Genomic DNA, 16,213 nt, shown 5'->3' with positions numbered 1-16,213 from the left:
GCCGGAGCCGGGTACTCGCGAGGGGGCGCTGTGCGGGGGGCCGGGGCCGGAGCCGGGTACTCGCGAGGGGGCGCTGTGCGGGGGGCCGGGGCCGGGTACTCGCGAGGGGGCGCTGTTCGGGGGGCCGGGGCCGGAGCCGGGTACTCGCGAGGGGGCGCTGTGCGGGGGGCCGGGGCCGGGGCCGGGTACTCGCGAGGGGGCGCTGTTCGGGGGGCCGGGGCCGGGTACTCGCGAGGGGGCGCTGTTCGGGGGGCCGGGGCCGGGTACTCGCGAGGGGGCGCTGTTCGGGGGGCCGGGGCCGGGTACTCGCGAGGGGGCGCTGTTCGGGGGGCCGGAGCCGGGTACTCACTAGGGGTCGTTGGTGAAGCGGGGGCTCCGCGGGGGCTGGTAGCCGTACAGGTGACAGTAGAGCACATCGAAGCAGAAGCAGCACATCTCGGCCGACACCACCATCTTCCTGCAGCCGGGCCCGCTGGAGCCGGCCCCGGGGGAGGCGAGCAGCGAGGCGGCCGGGGGGGAGAGGCCGCCAGGGCCCCCGCCGCAGCTGGGCGGCAGCGGCGGGGACAGGACGCAACCGGCGGCGCCCCCCGCCAGCCCCCCCAGGCCGTTGAGGCGGGCGATCCCCGGCGGGGGTAGCGCCCCCGGCTCGCCGCCCGCTGCCGCCGCCCCGCCGCAGTGGGAGCTGCCGCCGCCGCCCCCCGGGCCGGCCGAGCCCGAGGGAGGGGAACTGGAGAGTTTCTGCTTCTTCACCCCGCAGCAACCCGCCGCCATCTTGGAGCCGTCTCCCCCCACGCAGCGCTTCCGACCCATAGCGGGGGGGCCGGCCGGCCGGCCGGGGGACGTGCGGCCGCCTGCTCCGCCTCCTCCCGGGCCCGCTCCGCCTGCAACGGGGAGGGGGCAGGGAAGGATGAATGGGGAGAAAGGGAGAGGGGAGTTAGAGCCGCCCCGGCGTGCCAGGCCCCGCGCCTCGCAGACAGCTTCGCCGCCCCCCCGCCCCGGCCGGCAGCTCCTCGTCCCCCCGCGCCGCCTCCCGCCGGGGAAGGGTCCTCAACCCCCCCGCGTGCCGAAGAGCCCCGGCCGGGCCCCGCGAGCCCGAGGAGGCGGCTGACAGTGTCCGACTGGCACAACGCAAATGACCTGGGTTGGCTTTCGCTTCGGAGGGGGAAAGAAGCCGCCAGGGAGGTGTGTGAGTCAGCCAGCGGGAGCACTGCAGGGAGCCCCGACTGCGCCCACAAACCAGGCAGTCCTGGGATGGCTGGCCGCGGGGACGGGGTTCAGTGAAGACTGTGCTGAGGCCAGCAGCCCAGGGGGCAAGCGGGCGTGACCCTGGTGGACTTGTCCAGTGCTTTGCCTTCTTTCAGAGGAGCTCTGTCCCCAGGGAAGCGAGGGAACATGCACGTGTTAAAACTGCACTGGCTAAAACACTAGTCTCTCAGGTGCCACAAGTCCTCCTTTTCTTTTTGCGAATACAGACTAACACGGCTGCTACTCTGCAACCTGAAGAATAATAGTTTACGTGTATACTTTACATCTCAAAGGAGCATGAAACATTTTAAAAACTATATATACGAAGAGGACTGGCCTCACCCATCACTAAAATGCAGCTATCGCTGACGTGGAAACTGGCAGCTTTTTAACAGAGAGAACAGCAGTGCTACAAAACTATTTAGGCAGGGAGTTAAGAATATCATATGTAGTTGAAACAGCCGGGGAAATTTGTATAGGCAGAAAATCATTATCCAAATTAGAATGCAGCCTCAGAAAATCTCAAGGGAACTTTTAGGGCCAGGACTGGTCAGGAGCTCAGTTTTACATCTTACGCTGAAAACAGCATCACAGCAATGTCCTAGCACAGTCCTAGGCATTGATTCATTGTGGACTTAAAGGGAAGAGTACCACTTGCTAAATCTACAACTCCACTTCCTGGTGAGTTGGAGAGGCTTCCATCCAAAAAGTTGCCTAAATAGGCATGCGGCAATTCTCCAAAAAGAGCCATATTTTTGGAATTTAATGTAACCACCCTCCCACCCACATCATATATCATTTTAAAGCTTATGTTATGTACATTTAGATGAGCTCGGATGTGGAGCTGTCAAGTGGTGCCGTAAGCCTGTAGGCGAGGTGAAACAATGGTATCCAAAATGAGAAAGTGTCATTTATTGCACAGTTCCAGAAACACTGCCACATGACTCTGACTACAGTTCTTAATGTTTAAGTTAATATCAACACCTTATTGTGGTGTTTATTGGTCAAAACTACCAAATGACAGTGTAGAGTGTTATTGATTTTTGCATGAGCAAGTATTTATTTTTAGAAATGATGAAGCTGTTTAGTGTGCAACAAAAATAGCAAATATGAGCATTTTGCAATATACTAACATGAAATATTTTCACATCACATATTCTTAATTGTTGAAGTATCTCACATGTGATTATAATAGTGTTCTATATTGTCAGTAAAATTTGCTATCCAGATCAGTGTCATGTGCACCAGGAGCAGTAGATTGCCTGTCCATTGTTTATGCTGCATAGTGGATAGATGTAAATGTATGTGAATTCCTAATGTAAAGCCTCTCCATTTGTAAACTTTTGTACATACAATGTAGCATCTAGTCTGCTGGTGGAAGGTTTTAATTTAATTGCCTACGCATGCAGTACAAGCTTTTGAAATTTTCTAGAAACTAGCTTTTTAATTCAGTGACACGTATATACAGGCCACATTGCTGTTAGAGATGACAATTTCTGGAACTACATGAATACCTCCCTCTGCTTACAATAAAGAGAAAAAAAAACTTCACAAACTTTGAAAAATGTGTTATTTGTCAAGAAAATTAAAAGAATGCAAAACTGTCAAAAGTCACCAGTGCTGGACAGAAACTTCCTAAAATAGAAACATTTGCGAGAGCAATCAATCTAAGGGGGAGCAGCACTTCAAAGAAGAGATGACGTTGCATGGAATATCTGTGGAAGTCTTGATTGCTAAGGATTCAGTTTATAACTCAGCATGCCTTTCTTCCTCCTTGAGTAAAACAAATCTTAAAGCAAAACTATCTGGTTATACTGCAATAACATTGTCACCTTATGACATTGCATTTTATTAGCTGATTGAAAAGCGCGAGAATCTGATGTACAACAAGAAGGCTCTTCTCTGTCCAAGATGCTACAAAGATATAAAGCCCTACTTCCCTCAGATGTAGAAACTGCAAGCTATTCCACTAGCACATAATAGGCAAGCTTCGAAAAATGTTATGATTCTGCAAGTTCATTTCATTCACAGCATGGACAAGGCAAATCTACCATTGTTCTATGCAGCACAATAACATTATCTGATGCTATCCAAGTTGCTAGCAATCTGAAGCAGGAACTTAAGTCATCCAAATGTTTTGTGGATGTTCTGCTGAGAGAGCCTGATGAACAGTTTTCAAATGAACAAGTGGTTTTGTATAATGTTGCTTCAGTCCTTCAGCTGAAATAGCTATTATAAAGCCTCATAATCTTATCTAAAGCTAGGTGATTCTAGTTTACAGAGGTCAGTACTTTTGTTTCCTTATTGGTGCAGGAGTTCGTATATTGGTTGATAGATAAAGCAGTATATAATTCAGCCAGCAATGAGTACCATCCTTCAGAAAACATTCAGAGAAGGTGCTCTCCGTTTCAAAGTGCATAGTATTTAACAGTTCCAAAATTATCGTACCACTGCACATAATAGCCTTGCTGCACAGCTACAGCATGAGCTTGGGTCTCACAATTTAATTGGCATCCTACATTTTCTTGGATTCTGCAACAGTTATAGTGAGCTGAGGCTGTTCATCACTAGTGCTGCAAAAACTGAATTAGCAAGTCGTGTTCATTCCAAATGGAATTGTACCGCTTCATGCTGACAGAAATCTCATTCATGAAGGAGACGATAATATAGACATCAACGTAGAGACCATTGATAGAAAGAATATGTGCCATTCAATGGCTAGAGTGGTAATTCAAGGACAGCCTGCAGATAGTTCGATGTCACAAGAAATATCACTGAAGCATGGGAAAGAAAAGTCATTTACTCTCCACAGGCAATCAGAGTCTCTTATACAATGTGCAGCATTTGAAAAACCTAGAACACATCCAGAACTGACTCTACACGAAAAAGTACTCTAGAAAAAAAACTCTTGTCACCTACAAATGAACGCTGTCCAAGATCTCTCCTGGTGTCTTTTAAGACTACCTCATGATGTCATACCAACACCAAATGGCATTGCTATTGTTCACACTCAGGTTATTCCATTTTGGACTGGTTTCAACCACAAGCTTGAAACAAAGAAGAGCACCTACACAGGAGTTGCATATGCACCTACTGGGGATGCCAGGTTAGCTGAGATGATAATACTGTGCTGAAATGTAAGGAAATGTCAGCAAGAGGGTCGCTCTTTTCCTATCTTCTATCAAGCTATCAGCTCAGCTTTGCAATATAGTTTAGTTACCCAACACTCGAACCTAATCACTACCAATTTGGGAAGTCTGGACCATTGAATTCATCGGGCATGCCAGAGACGAGGCTGGTCCTCTGTCTCCCACTACCAGGTCTCCAGGGAAGGGTGTGAGTATGCTAGTTTAAGTAGTCTTTTAGAATAGAGATGTTACTACCAGGGGTCATAGAATTGTATTACTTCTTTGTGACTCTGTGTTTTATATTGTTTATTATTCTTTCATTCATTTTAATAAAGATCTTAACAATTTGGTATTGTCCTCAGTATAAGTGTCCTTGCTACACAACCCAAGGGTCTTCTCACAATGCTGAACTTTCTGTGTTCTCTAACCCTGGAGCCCGAATTGGGACAAGAACCTAAATATCTTCTGGTCAGATCATTGGCAAGCCATAATAAACTAGCCCATAAATTCAGATCAACACCCAAGAGGGCCTGTACCTACATCCCTCTCCTCTGCTGATGGAACAATGAGAAGAACAGACAAAACTGAATTAGGGCATCAGCTGGAAGCTAAAACTGAAAGAATCCATGAGCTAAGAGCAACCAAGAAACCACAGTGTTTATCAGAGATGCCATGGTTGTCATAGAAATAATGGCTAGAAACAAATTCCACACATTCGATGAATTGGCTGCTGAGTACTTGAGGCAGGTCCTAAAAGGATTTGACAAAGCTAATCCTGTAATTGAAGTCTTTGACATATTTGACAACAGTAACTCTGAAAACAGCAGAAAGACAGTGCCACATAGGATCTAACATTAGATGCAAGAAATACCAGGTGATTGATGGAAACCCTGTAAAAAGCTTCTAAACATGGCATCCAACAATCAGTCACTTGTAAAATTCCTCTGTTAAAATATGGTTCAAAATGCACTTGAGAGTGTACGAGAACACCCAACATAAACATTCCTTTTTGCTGGAGACTTTCCCAATGGTGAAGTGGCAAAGTCCATCACTAGTAGAGCTTTTGAAGAAGCTCAAGACTTGTACAGTACTCAAGAGGAAGTGGACAAAAGGATGCTTCTTCATCCTGTATATTCCCATGTCTTTTGGTGTCAAAGGAATCATAATAATTAGATCACCTGTTGCAGATGTTTTGGTCCTTGCTGTTCACTGCTTTCCAAAATTGGAACACACAGATAACATCTGGGTTGAAACAGGCACCATTATCAGCACAACTGACAAGCGTCACTTCATACCTGTGCATGCAATTTATGGAGCACTCACTCCTAATTTCTGCAACATACTTCCTGCTGTATGTGCATTAACAGGATGTGACTCTGTGTCATCAATATTTGGTATTAGGGAAAAAATCTATGTTTAATGTCAAAACAAAGGGAGTTTACTACTTTGGAGAGTGTGATGGACAAGTCACAATTTCTGCAGCAAGGAAGTTGGTAGCAGTTCTGTATGACCAGAATAAAAAAGAAAAGGAGGACCACAGAGACCTGAATTGCTTGTGCCTCAATTTAGCCATCAAAAACAAAAAGTCACTGGCCAAACACACACTGTATGAGGACAGTTTTCCAGAACAAGTCAAAAGAACATCTTGGCAAACAAAGATTTGGATATCTTTGCACATAGATAAACCAGATATTGGGTCACCATTGCAACATGGATGGAGAATGTGGATGGGTGAACTACTTCTTTTGTTCTTCAAGGAGCCAGTGGCATTTGATGTTATTTATGCCTGTGCCAGCAGGGGTCACTGCACAATCAACTGTGTCTGTAGTTAAAAAAAATCTTTCCTGCACAGAACTGTGTACATGTCAAGGTAACGAAGACTGTGGTAACCCACACATTCTCGTCAGAGATTATAATGACGAACAAGATCTTGATGATGATCACTAGAAATGTCACCAATGCTATTACATTTTCATGATACCTGTACAAATGTATTCTTAGATTTTGTTTTACCCTTGAGATTGCTGTTATTATGCTTTGAGGTCACAAAGAAATCCAATTTTATGTCTTGAAATAATACATAAAGTCATTAAACTAACAGAAACAAATGCAAATATTTCAAAGTGGTCATTTTAACATGTTGATATTATCTATCCCTGTTTCTATGGTAATCACAACATTTGACAGCTCCAATCATACCTCATTTTAAAGTAGACATAATAAAATTTCAAGTGATGGATGATGTGCATGTGTGTAAAAAGGGTACGTTAAGAGGACCAGATTGATGGTGTAGGCCTCTTGCCTAAAACTTAGTCTGCTTTGTTTATGAGATCAGTTACAATCAAAGCTGCAAGCAACAAAAAATGAAGAGAACAGTCCCATGTAGGCAGGGAGAGGAATTAAATTATATAATTCAGCCTTTCCCATCTTTGAATTTTTTGTTTCTAGTTGGGATTGGTGAATAGTTAAAAAAGAAGAAACCCAGTTTCCCCTTTCTCAAGTAACATTAAAGTCCGTCTTCCAAAAAGGGCAGTCTTCTCCACTTTTGAAATTCATTCAACCTTCTGTTACTTTTGGAGGAACAGCCTCTGCAGGTACAGGCGCCGGTGGGTGCTTGTGCGCCCCCAGCCCCACCCTGACCATGCCCCCTCCCTGCCCCAATTGGACCCCTCCCCTATTCCCCGTGGTGCTCCAACCCCGGACACCGACGGAGTTCGCACCTATGTCTGCAGGTATTGAGTTCTGTCTCTTTCTAGATTTTAAACACACTGCCTTTGTGGATGAGGGGAAAGCGGTGGACGTGTAGTTCCTTGACTTTAGCAAACTTTTGACACGGTCTCCCACAGTATTCTTGCCAGCAAGTTAAAGAAGTATGGGCTGGATGAATGGACTATAAGGTGGATAGAAAGTTCGCTAGATTGTCGGTCTCAACAGGTAGCGATCAATGGCTCCATGTCTAGTTGGCAGCCGGTATCAAGTGTGTCCTCGGGCCGGTTTTGTTCAATATCTTCATAAATGATCTGGAGGATGATGTGGATTGCACCTTCAGCAAGTTTGCAGATGACACTAAACTGGGAGGAGAGGTAGATACACTGGAGGGTAGATACACTGGATAGGATACAGAGGGCCCTACACAAATTAGAGGATTGGGCCAAAAGAAATCTCATGAGGTTCAACAAGGACAAGTGCAGAGTCCTGCACTTAGGACGGAAGAATCCCATGCACCACTACAGACTAGGGACCGAATGGCTCGGCAGCAGTTCTGCAGAAAAGGACCTAGGGGTTACAGTGGACAAGAGGCTGGATATGAGTCAACAGTGTGCCCTTGTTGCCAAGAAGGCCAATGGCATTTTGGGATGTATACGTAGGGGCACTGCCAGCAGATCGAGGGACGTGATCGTTCCCCTCTAGTCGACATTGGTGAGGCCTCATCTGGAGTACTGTGTCCAGTTTTGGGCCCCACATTACAAGAAGGATGTGGAAAAATTGGAAAACGTCCAGCGGAGGGCAACAAAAATGATTAGGGGACTGGAAGACATGACTTATGAGGAGAGGCTGAGGGAACTGGGATTGTTTAGTCTGCGGAAGAGGGGGGATTTGATAGCTGCTTTCAACTACCTGAAAGGGGGTTCCAAAGAGGATGGCTCTAGACTGTTCTCAGTGGTAGCTGATGACAGAACAAGGAGTAACGGTCTCAAGTTGCAGTGGGGGAGGTTTAGGTTGGATATTAGGAAAAACTTTTTCACTAGGAGGGTGGTGAAACACTGGAATGCGTTACCTAGGGAGGTGGTGGAATCTCCTTCCTTAGATATTTTTAAGGTCAGGCTTGACAAAGCCCTGGCTGGGAAGATTTAGTTGGGGATTGGCCCTGCTTTGAGCAGGGGGTTGGACTAGATGACCTCCTGAGGTCCCTTCCAACCCTGATATTCTATGATTCTATGATTTAACATTAGCATGGATAAAAATATTCAAGTAATTATAAAAGTTTAATACCTAGATTTGCTTAGCTTCTGTAACCACATAGTGAAATGTTGCTAGTGAATGTTGTCCGTACAGCACAGGTAATATCACTCTGCCCTTTGGGACAGAAAATTGTAGGGCTCGGGTTGTTCCCCCAGGCCTGGCTTTCTTACCTAGAGCTGATACTCCAGTGCAGTACTGAGAACAATACTATATTGTTAGAAGTGATGTCCCTTGGGTGTGCTTTCTGCTTATCTCCTGTGGCTATCCCAGATAAAATTAAAAATTCCAGGGCACTTCTTGAATAGAGAAGCAAATATGTCAATATCCTGGGCAATATTCCCTCTCTCTCAGTAAAATGTATTTTATTGTCTATTGATGCATATGAGCTATTTTTGATCCCACATTGGCTGCTCCATTTGCCTGCAAACTTACTAGTCTGAGTAGTCACTGAACTACTACCCTACCTAATTCAAGTGCTTTTCTGTATACCTTGAGCATGCAGGGTTATGTATAAAGTCAAATTTTGTTATCAAAGAGAAAGTAGAACATGTAGAATTGTATTTTTAGTGCAATAGAATACAAGAGTATTCTAAATGTATTAGCTGTATTATCAGCTTCTTGGCTTGGAGAGAAATTTAGACCTGTGGAAAAATGTGCCAAGTTCAGTGGAAAATTTCCATTCATGCTTGAAAAAAGGGTTATTTTGTCCTGCAGAATCTGCCAGCTTTGCAAAACGCTAAGATTTGTTTTTATTAGCCCCTAGCTTAAGTTAAATCTTGTGCATGTGTTATTAGCGTTCAATTCCATTTACGTTTCTTGTTAAAGGGAACTCTGAGTCCATTCTTTTTCTTCTTTTTATACAGTACTTCTTTATTTTGCTAACTGTAGATCTTTTCCTGTTGCATAGTGATTCTGCTCTGCCTTTACATACAGTCATATATGTAAGTGAAATCAGTGTGAACATTAATGTAAATCTTTTAAAGATATGAGCAGACACTAGCATTGTGGTTTGGTGAAATGAATTCAATTTAGACTTGATTTGTCCAATCACAAATGATAAATGTGGTAGTTTTTCCTTACTATTGCTACTTTTGAGCACTATTTCTTGCCTTGAATTCACCTCAAGATCAGCCTCATATTCTAAAGTCACAAAGAATCTAGAGTTTGCACTTGATTACTTTAAAAATCCAGGGAAAAGATAGGAAAAACCTATGGACTGAATTAAATTGATTTTTCACATTCAGTGTCAATAGCAATGCTCTTGGCAATCCTGTTAGACCAATACTGATGGGACAAATTAAACCAAGAAGCGCTTACTTACTTGTGTGAAGATACTTCCAAATGATTTAAGGATACTCCCAAGCATTACTCTTCTCTAAAAATACTAAGCAAATTTAGTGCTTAGAAAAAGGGGTATCTCAGAGGGCAATCCAACTCCCTTTGAAGTCAAGGGAAAACTGCCACTCACTCTAACGGGGCTCTTCATGACAGCCCTGGACAATCATAGTCCTCTCTTTCTCTGCAGAACAGGTACATTACAAGTAGTTGCTGTGAAAGCTGCCCTAGAGTTACCCACTATTTGGTCTCACTAGTGATCAAGAGGAACCAGTTGAAATTTGTGTACAAAAATTGTCCAAAGGGACTACTTGCATGGGGAAGCTTTGTAGGATCAGTTCCTTTGTCTCCCTTGGTCCCTTTCCTTACACATTTTAGCATGACTAATTTTAAAAAGATTGCTCAGGCTGTGCAAGAAATTTAGAAAATAATTATTAAAAGCTTTCATATAAAATATTTATTGCAGCCAAGTGCAATTTTAATATCTACATGTTTAAAAGGAAAAAATGATATAAAACTTTATTGGATGCATTGCAGAAAATATACACCTTGTGATACTTATTTCATTGTGATTATTTATTGGGGTAGTGCCTAGGAACCATGGTCATGGGTCAGGACCCCATTGTGTTAGGCACTGTATAGACACATAAAGAGATAATACCTGCTGTGAGGAGCTTACAATCTATTTATAAGGAGAGAGTCAGAAAATGGTTTCAACAAACAAGACAGAAGTACAGGAAACAATGCGACAATATTGGTCAGCATGATAGGCAGAAGTCATAGCGCACCAGCTTCCTAATCATTGTCAAGTTTTCTGAAGGCATCATGGCAGAGGATAACTTGAAGGAGGGATTTGAAGGAGGGCAATGAGGTGGCTTTGCTGATGTTTCCAGTGAGCTCCTCTCATTCTTGAGTGGGAGCATGGGAGAAATCACAAAGGTGTTTTGTCTGAAAATGTAACAAGTGGGCAATGAAGACTAGCACCATTGGCAGAACAGGGTGGGAGTCAACATCTTGATAGTGAATGAGAGCTGATAGGTAGGGTGGGGATAGACCATTCAGAGCCTTAAATATGAAGATGTGCAGTTTGTGTATGATGCAGTGGAAAAATGGAGGAATGCAAGGAGAGGGGAAAAACATCTTTTCAAAATTTAGTATTTTTATTTTCCATTTTCCAGGATTAATGTAGAAGATATTAAACAACAGTAGTTCTAACTTTATTCTATGAATACCTCCTTGCAAAACATGTGTAAAATGTGCGTGTTTGGAACCCATGTTTTTGTTATATCAAAGACAAGATATTTTTCATCTGAGAGGCCTTTTACTTACTACAGTCTCCAAAATTCATAGGTCAAATTCTACCTTCAGAAGGCCAGATTCTCACCCCCTGCTTATGGCCTCCATTGCCCAGTCTGTCATAAAGCTGGCAGATCTGGCCACTAAGGATTCCCTGAACATAGAGAGTTCCTCACCTATGGGAGAGCCAGATTCCTCCTTCCAGTGCTAAGTGGTCTGAAAATGTGTGGGTTCTCATCACCCCCACATCTGCCCAGCTCCTGTGGTTCTTCTTTCCCCCTCACACACACTTTCCCAGGCCTGGGTGTGCTGAGGCTGAAATGCGGTCCCCAGAGAGGGAGGGAAGAGGAGATGTCCCACTGCTTATAGGAGGAGAGGAGAAAGGAGGGAGCGGAGTGGGACCTCAGTGAGCTTCTGGCTCTTTCTGCTTCCTCCTCATATCCTGTGAAAAGGGTGTCAGGTTTTTGAAGGGGAAAGTGGGGAAGTTTAAGCTGCTCTAAACTGGGCCAGCTGAAAACTAACCCTTAGATCAGGGAGCCATAACTGACTCCTTTGAAGTCTTCCCCATATCACCTTGAATATTAGGCACAGTTAAGAATCAGGTCCTGAACATGTGCACAAAATCCATAGATTGTAATGGAAGTTGTATGCCAATATCTGTGAGCAGTAGTTGTTTCCAAGCAACCAAGGGCAATATCGTGCTATTGTTGCACATATGGAATAATCATTGAAGTCTCCTCTGAATTTTGCTCAAAAATTGATGTCAGAATGTGGTACCACTGCCAGCTTGGAGACAAAAGATCCCCGCATGTTGTTTTATTGGAACCCTGGCCACGTTTCACATTTTGAGCTATGGTGTAACTTTACCGTGCTTTGAAAACAATCTCTGTGTGATTTTAAAGTTAACATTTTCTTTCAATTGTCTTTTACTCTCCTACAAACACAGGTCTTAGTACCGCGAAATCATCTGTGTACAGAACTTCCATCACAGCATTGGGCCTGGATTTTGTTGCTGCAAACTTTCTAAATATTCCAGAAAGTGACTTGTCAAACCCAGTATGTACATATGTCAAAAGGGTCTTTTGATTAGAGACTAAAAACAGTCACATTTAGAAACTGTTAGTGGAGTCAGAAAAATATTAATTTTAATAAAAAGTATAACATTTTGTAATAAATGTCAAGATGTGTAAATCCACAGAAGGACAGATAGTAAGATTTTCATGTGTGTTCTTTTCACAAATTCATTGTGAAATGGAATACTCCTAAAGTATATTAAGGCAACATCCCATACTTTTTGAAATATATTTTTTCCCGTATGCAATGTTCACAGCAAAATTTAACTTAGATGTATAGATCCTCAGCTGGTATAAATTCAGCATATCTCTACTATGAAGTTAGTGGACTACAATTTATGTTAGCTCAGGATCTGTCTCAAATACATTAACAGTAATCTATAGGACATGTTTTTTGATGTTGCTGTTTGCAGTTTGCCTCCTCCCTTCTTTTTCTTGGAGAATGTAGTGATAGTGATCATACATATTTGTAGCACCTCTCATTTCTAAATGGCCCAAAGTGCTGGGTTAACAAATTTATCTTAATGATTTAGAACAATAGAGAGTTATCTTTTTCCACCACAGAAATGCAGCCACTTCTCAGATGAAACATGGCAACTATTTAACAGGACACAGCAAATGCTGAACAACAGTTTAGGACAGGAAGTGAAGAATACTTTATCCATTTTAAATGAATGAGTAATTTAGGTAAATAGAATGTTATTACTCAAGTTGGAATCTAACCAGGACACATGCCAGGTTTTTTTTTCAAAGTGTGCTATCAAATCTTTAACAATCACAAGTGGTCAGGGCTTCAATTTTATATCTCATCTAAAAGAATTGATGTGAAACCTAGTTTTCTTACATTTTTGCTTCTGTCATTACGTAAACTGGCGGTGAATTTTGATGAACAAAATACCGCTACTGATTAGGAGGACAGGAAACGTTACAATGGAAAGAGTTTAAAAATTCCACTTTGATCTTCCTCTTCCTTTTGAGTTCCTTTCATGCTCATTTTTTTATTTCAGATACTTGTTTAATGTCCTTGTTAAATTATATAAGTTCTGCCGATTGCTGCTCTTGGGAGCTTATTGCATATATTAACTAGCTTTCTGTGTAAAGGAATTCTACCTACATTCCTCTAATGTCCAACTCTTCTTAGCTTATGTTCATGCTCCCTTGCTCTGGTATTTCACACAAGCTCAAATAGCACAGAAGCAATATTCTGTCTAACCCTTCAGAGAAATGAGAGACACTTTCCCCCAAAGACTAAAAAACCTTTTTCTTTAAGCTTTTTTTGAATAGCAAAACAATAATTGAATCCTTCTGCTTACCCTCTGCTGCTCTATTACTATAAAAAACCTGTTAATGGCAAGTTGGCCAAGAACTGCTCATGTTGTTCCAAATGGGGCTTCACTAATCACTTTGTATTAAATACCTTTATGCATGCATCACAGAATATTACTGACTTATGTTTTAAACCACTGTTCATTAACTGTGCTATTTTAGACTATTATAATTTGTAATTACACAACATAGACTCAGTGCCTGGTTTTGTAGCAGTTGATTATTAATTTAATATTTCCTTGTTTTTCCCCCTCCTAGAGTCATTACCTTTCTTTTTTTTCTACTGGATACACTAGATTACTTAAGTTTCATATCTGCCTGTATTTCTAGGTTGTACCTGTTATCCTGAATTACAGTGTCTTCCTCATTTCTCAAAAAGAAAAAGGAGTACTTGTGGCACCTTAGAGACTAACAAATTTATTTGAGCATAAGCTTTCGTGAGCTACAGCTCATCCGAGGAAGTGAGCTGTAGCTCACGAAAGCTTATGCTCAGTTAAATTTGTTAGTCTTTAAGGTGCCACAAGAACTCCTTTTCTTTTTGCGAATACAGACTAACACGGCTGCTACTCTGAAACCTGATTCCTCATTTCTGCGACTGGTTTCATAAGATCATCAGTTTTATCACCTTACTTCGCTTACTCATTTTTGACAATTTATATGTAAATGTGGATGCCAGCACTTCAGTGCTGTCAGTCTGAAATCTTTCTAAAGTCTAAAGACTAAATAAATTCACTTAAAAGAGCCAAAAGATTTAAATAGTATATTAATTAATAGCAGACATCACCCGCTGTGGCAAAATGCCAGCAGAGTTCCAGCCAAACGTGCCTCATTGCAGTTGTTACTTTCATCGTTGTCAACTTTAGCAATCATTAGCGTAGCCACAGTAATACTAATCTTCATGGCATGGCATGAGTCACCTCTCTCATCCTCACCCCAATCTGGTTTCACTTATTCCATAGTGCAGACCGTTGTTTTTTATTTGTACGCTATCAAAAGCTAAGCAAATCATGTTCACTGCTTCACCCTGCTAACTCTTTGCTATGATCTCAAAACATTTTTTACTGGAGATATGCAAGTCTCGGGGCCCAGTCCTACCAACTGCTGAATAAATAAAGTCAGTGGGAGGTGAGGGCACTCAGCGCCTCACAGAATTGGACTCTAAATGCACGCGCACACAGATCTTAAACCCCGTGCACATGGCAAAACACTGCACGTGCAAAAATTTGCACAGAAGCATAACAATTTGCACAGAAGAAATTTTTTGCGCACACGGCCTGTCAAAAATTAGAGGGAACATTGAGTAGTAGTAACTTCTGTAGTATCCCTGTTTTTCTTTTCTATTTCTTTTTCTATTTTTTCTTTTCTATATTTTCTATTGCTAAAGCCAAATCTGTCCTCATACATGTATAAATAAGAGTAAATCCACTGAAGTCAATGGAGTTTCATGGATATAGAACAAGTGTGAGTTCAGACCCAGGCCTTATAAATCTGTAGTTTCCCATCTTAAATGGAGGTGTGATTTAGCTACCCGCCAGTCTATTGAGACATCTCCTGACTCCACTGAAGTTTTAAATATTCCTGCTAAGATTCTCCTATGTCAAGTTAACTATTAATATCTTGTGTTGTGGCCCTGATTTCCTTCTATATTTCTTACAGTCTTGTAAAATATGTGCATTCCTTTCCTCTCCCTGCTGAACATTCCCTTGAGTTAATAAACTAACAGTGGTCTCTTGAAGAGGCTCTTCTGTCTCATTCACAGTTCTCTTGTTCTTTATGTACTTCATAAATGTATTGTTACCCCTTTTGACTTGAGTGGTTAGCCAATATTTGGGATCCTGTGGGTTGTTTCTGTTAGCAGAAATTGATGGTTGCATCAAAGAAATACCTGACTCCATCCTACTTATTTACAAAGAATGTAAAGTCCTGTTTCTCTCAAGATGGTAAGAATCCAAGAACAGGAGACAGGTTTTTTTGCTCATATTTCCAAGCCTCTTTTTAGCCAGCACTTTACCCAAAAGTTTGTCTTAGCTTTTTCTCAAAGTGATACTACAAGTGGTTCTCTGGCTTTCTCTGGGAATTCCTTCCTGCCTTATTTGTGTGTTTCTGTGGCATTGCTTCCCTTTCCCTTCCTCACACACATACACCTGTCCATCAAACAATCCCCAGTGCCCTTGTGTTTGCAGTCAGACCCCAAAGAAAAAGCCTCAGACCATGTGACTCAACTCCTATTCCAGCTTTGTATGTTGCCTGTTTTTTGGGCGGTGGCACCTATTGTTTCCATAAAGGAGGTTAATTGCTTTTTACATTTATCCTGAATGACAGCTGGCTGTTATCCCCAACAGCTTTTCTTTTTCTTTTTTGTATATGAACTATATCCTTTAATCATTTCCATCTGACATCATTGCTCTCTTAAAAACAAAACTTATTTTCTTTTAACTCGACCATTATTTAGTCTAAAAAAAGTTAAGTAAATCATATTTCTTGAACAATGAAGTAAGTCATAGTAAATGAATGGAAAAACATTGTTGCTCATCTGTTTTGTTAAATAATCTTTGAACCCTCAACCTTAAAATATGGTTCAGAGCTACAAAGTTTGGATCCAAACATCACAAGCTTGGGGTAGGAGTGTTTACTTAATGAATAGTGACCACATCTTTCCAAACTAAATAGTCACCAATGGAGAATGAACCTCGGTCTACAAACACTAAAAACTAAAAGATAGCTCCTTTGGCTGTGAGCAACTAGTAGCTGTACCCATGATGAAGCCATTATATTCCATTTGCAACTGAGGCTTTAGTTTGGTATCATCTCCACTGATAATATTTCTTTATAGTAGATCTTTCATTT

At 42.3% G+C, this 16,213-nt stretch overlaps 1 protein-coding gene across 4 annotated transcripts in view; it reads right to left on the bottom strand.

The window, feature by feature from the left end:
• The window catches only part of AMMECR1 (AMMECR nuclear protein 1), a 152,132-nt gene that overhangs the window by 111,698 nt on the left and 24,221 nt on the right, over positions 1-16,213 (bottom strand). For all 4 annotated transcript variants that reach the window (XR_012670004.1, XR_012670006.1, XR_012670005.1 and 1 more), the window contains exon 2: positions 350-881. Coding sequence is in view for 1 of the 4 variants with exons in the window: in XM_048862717.2 (XP_048718674.1) it covers positions 350-881 (532 nt within the window). In the remaining 3 variants the exon portion in view is untranslated. The remainder of the gene's footprint in view (positions 1-349; positions 882-16,213) is intronic.

This window comes from Caretta caretta, chromosome 9 (assembly GCF_965140235.1).
Source record: "Caretta caretta isolate rCarCar2 chromosome 9, rCarCar1.hap1, whole genome shotgun sequence".
In the NCBI taxonomy this organism is placed as follows: Eukaryota; Metazoa; Chordata; order Testudines; family Cheloniidae; genus Caretta; species Caretta caretta.
The sequence above is the reverse complement of the archived record's forward strand: the minus strand, read 5'-3'. Positions and strand labels throughout refer to the sequence as shown.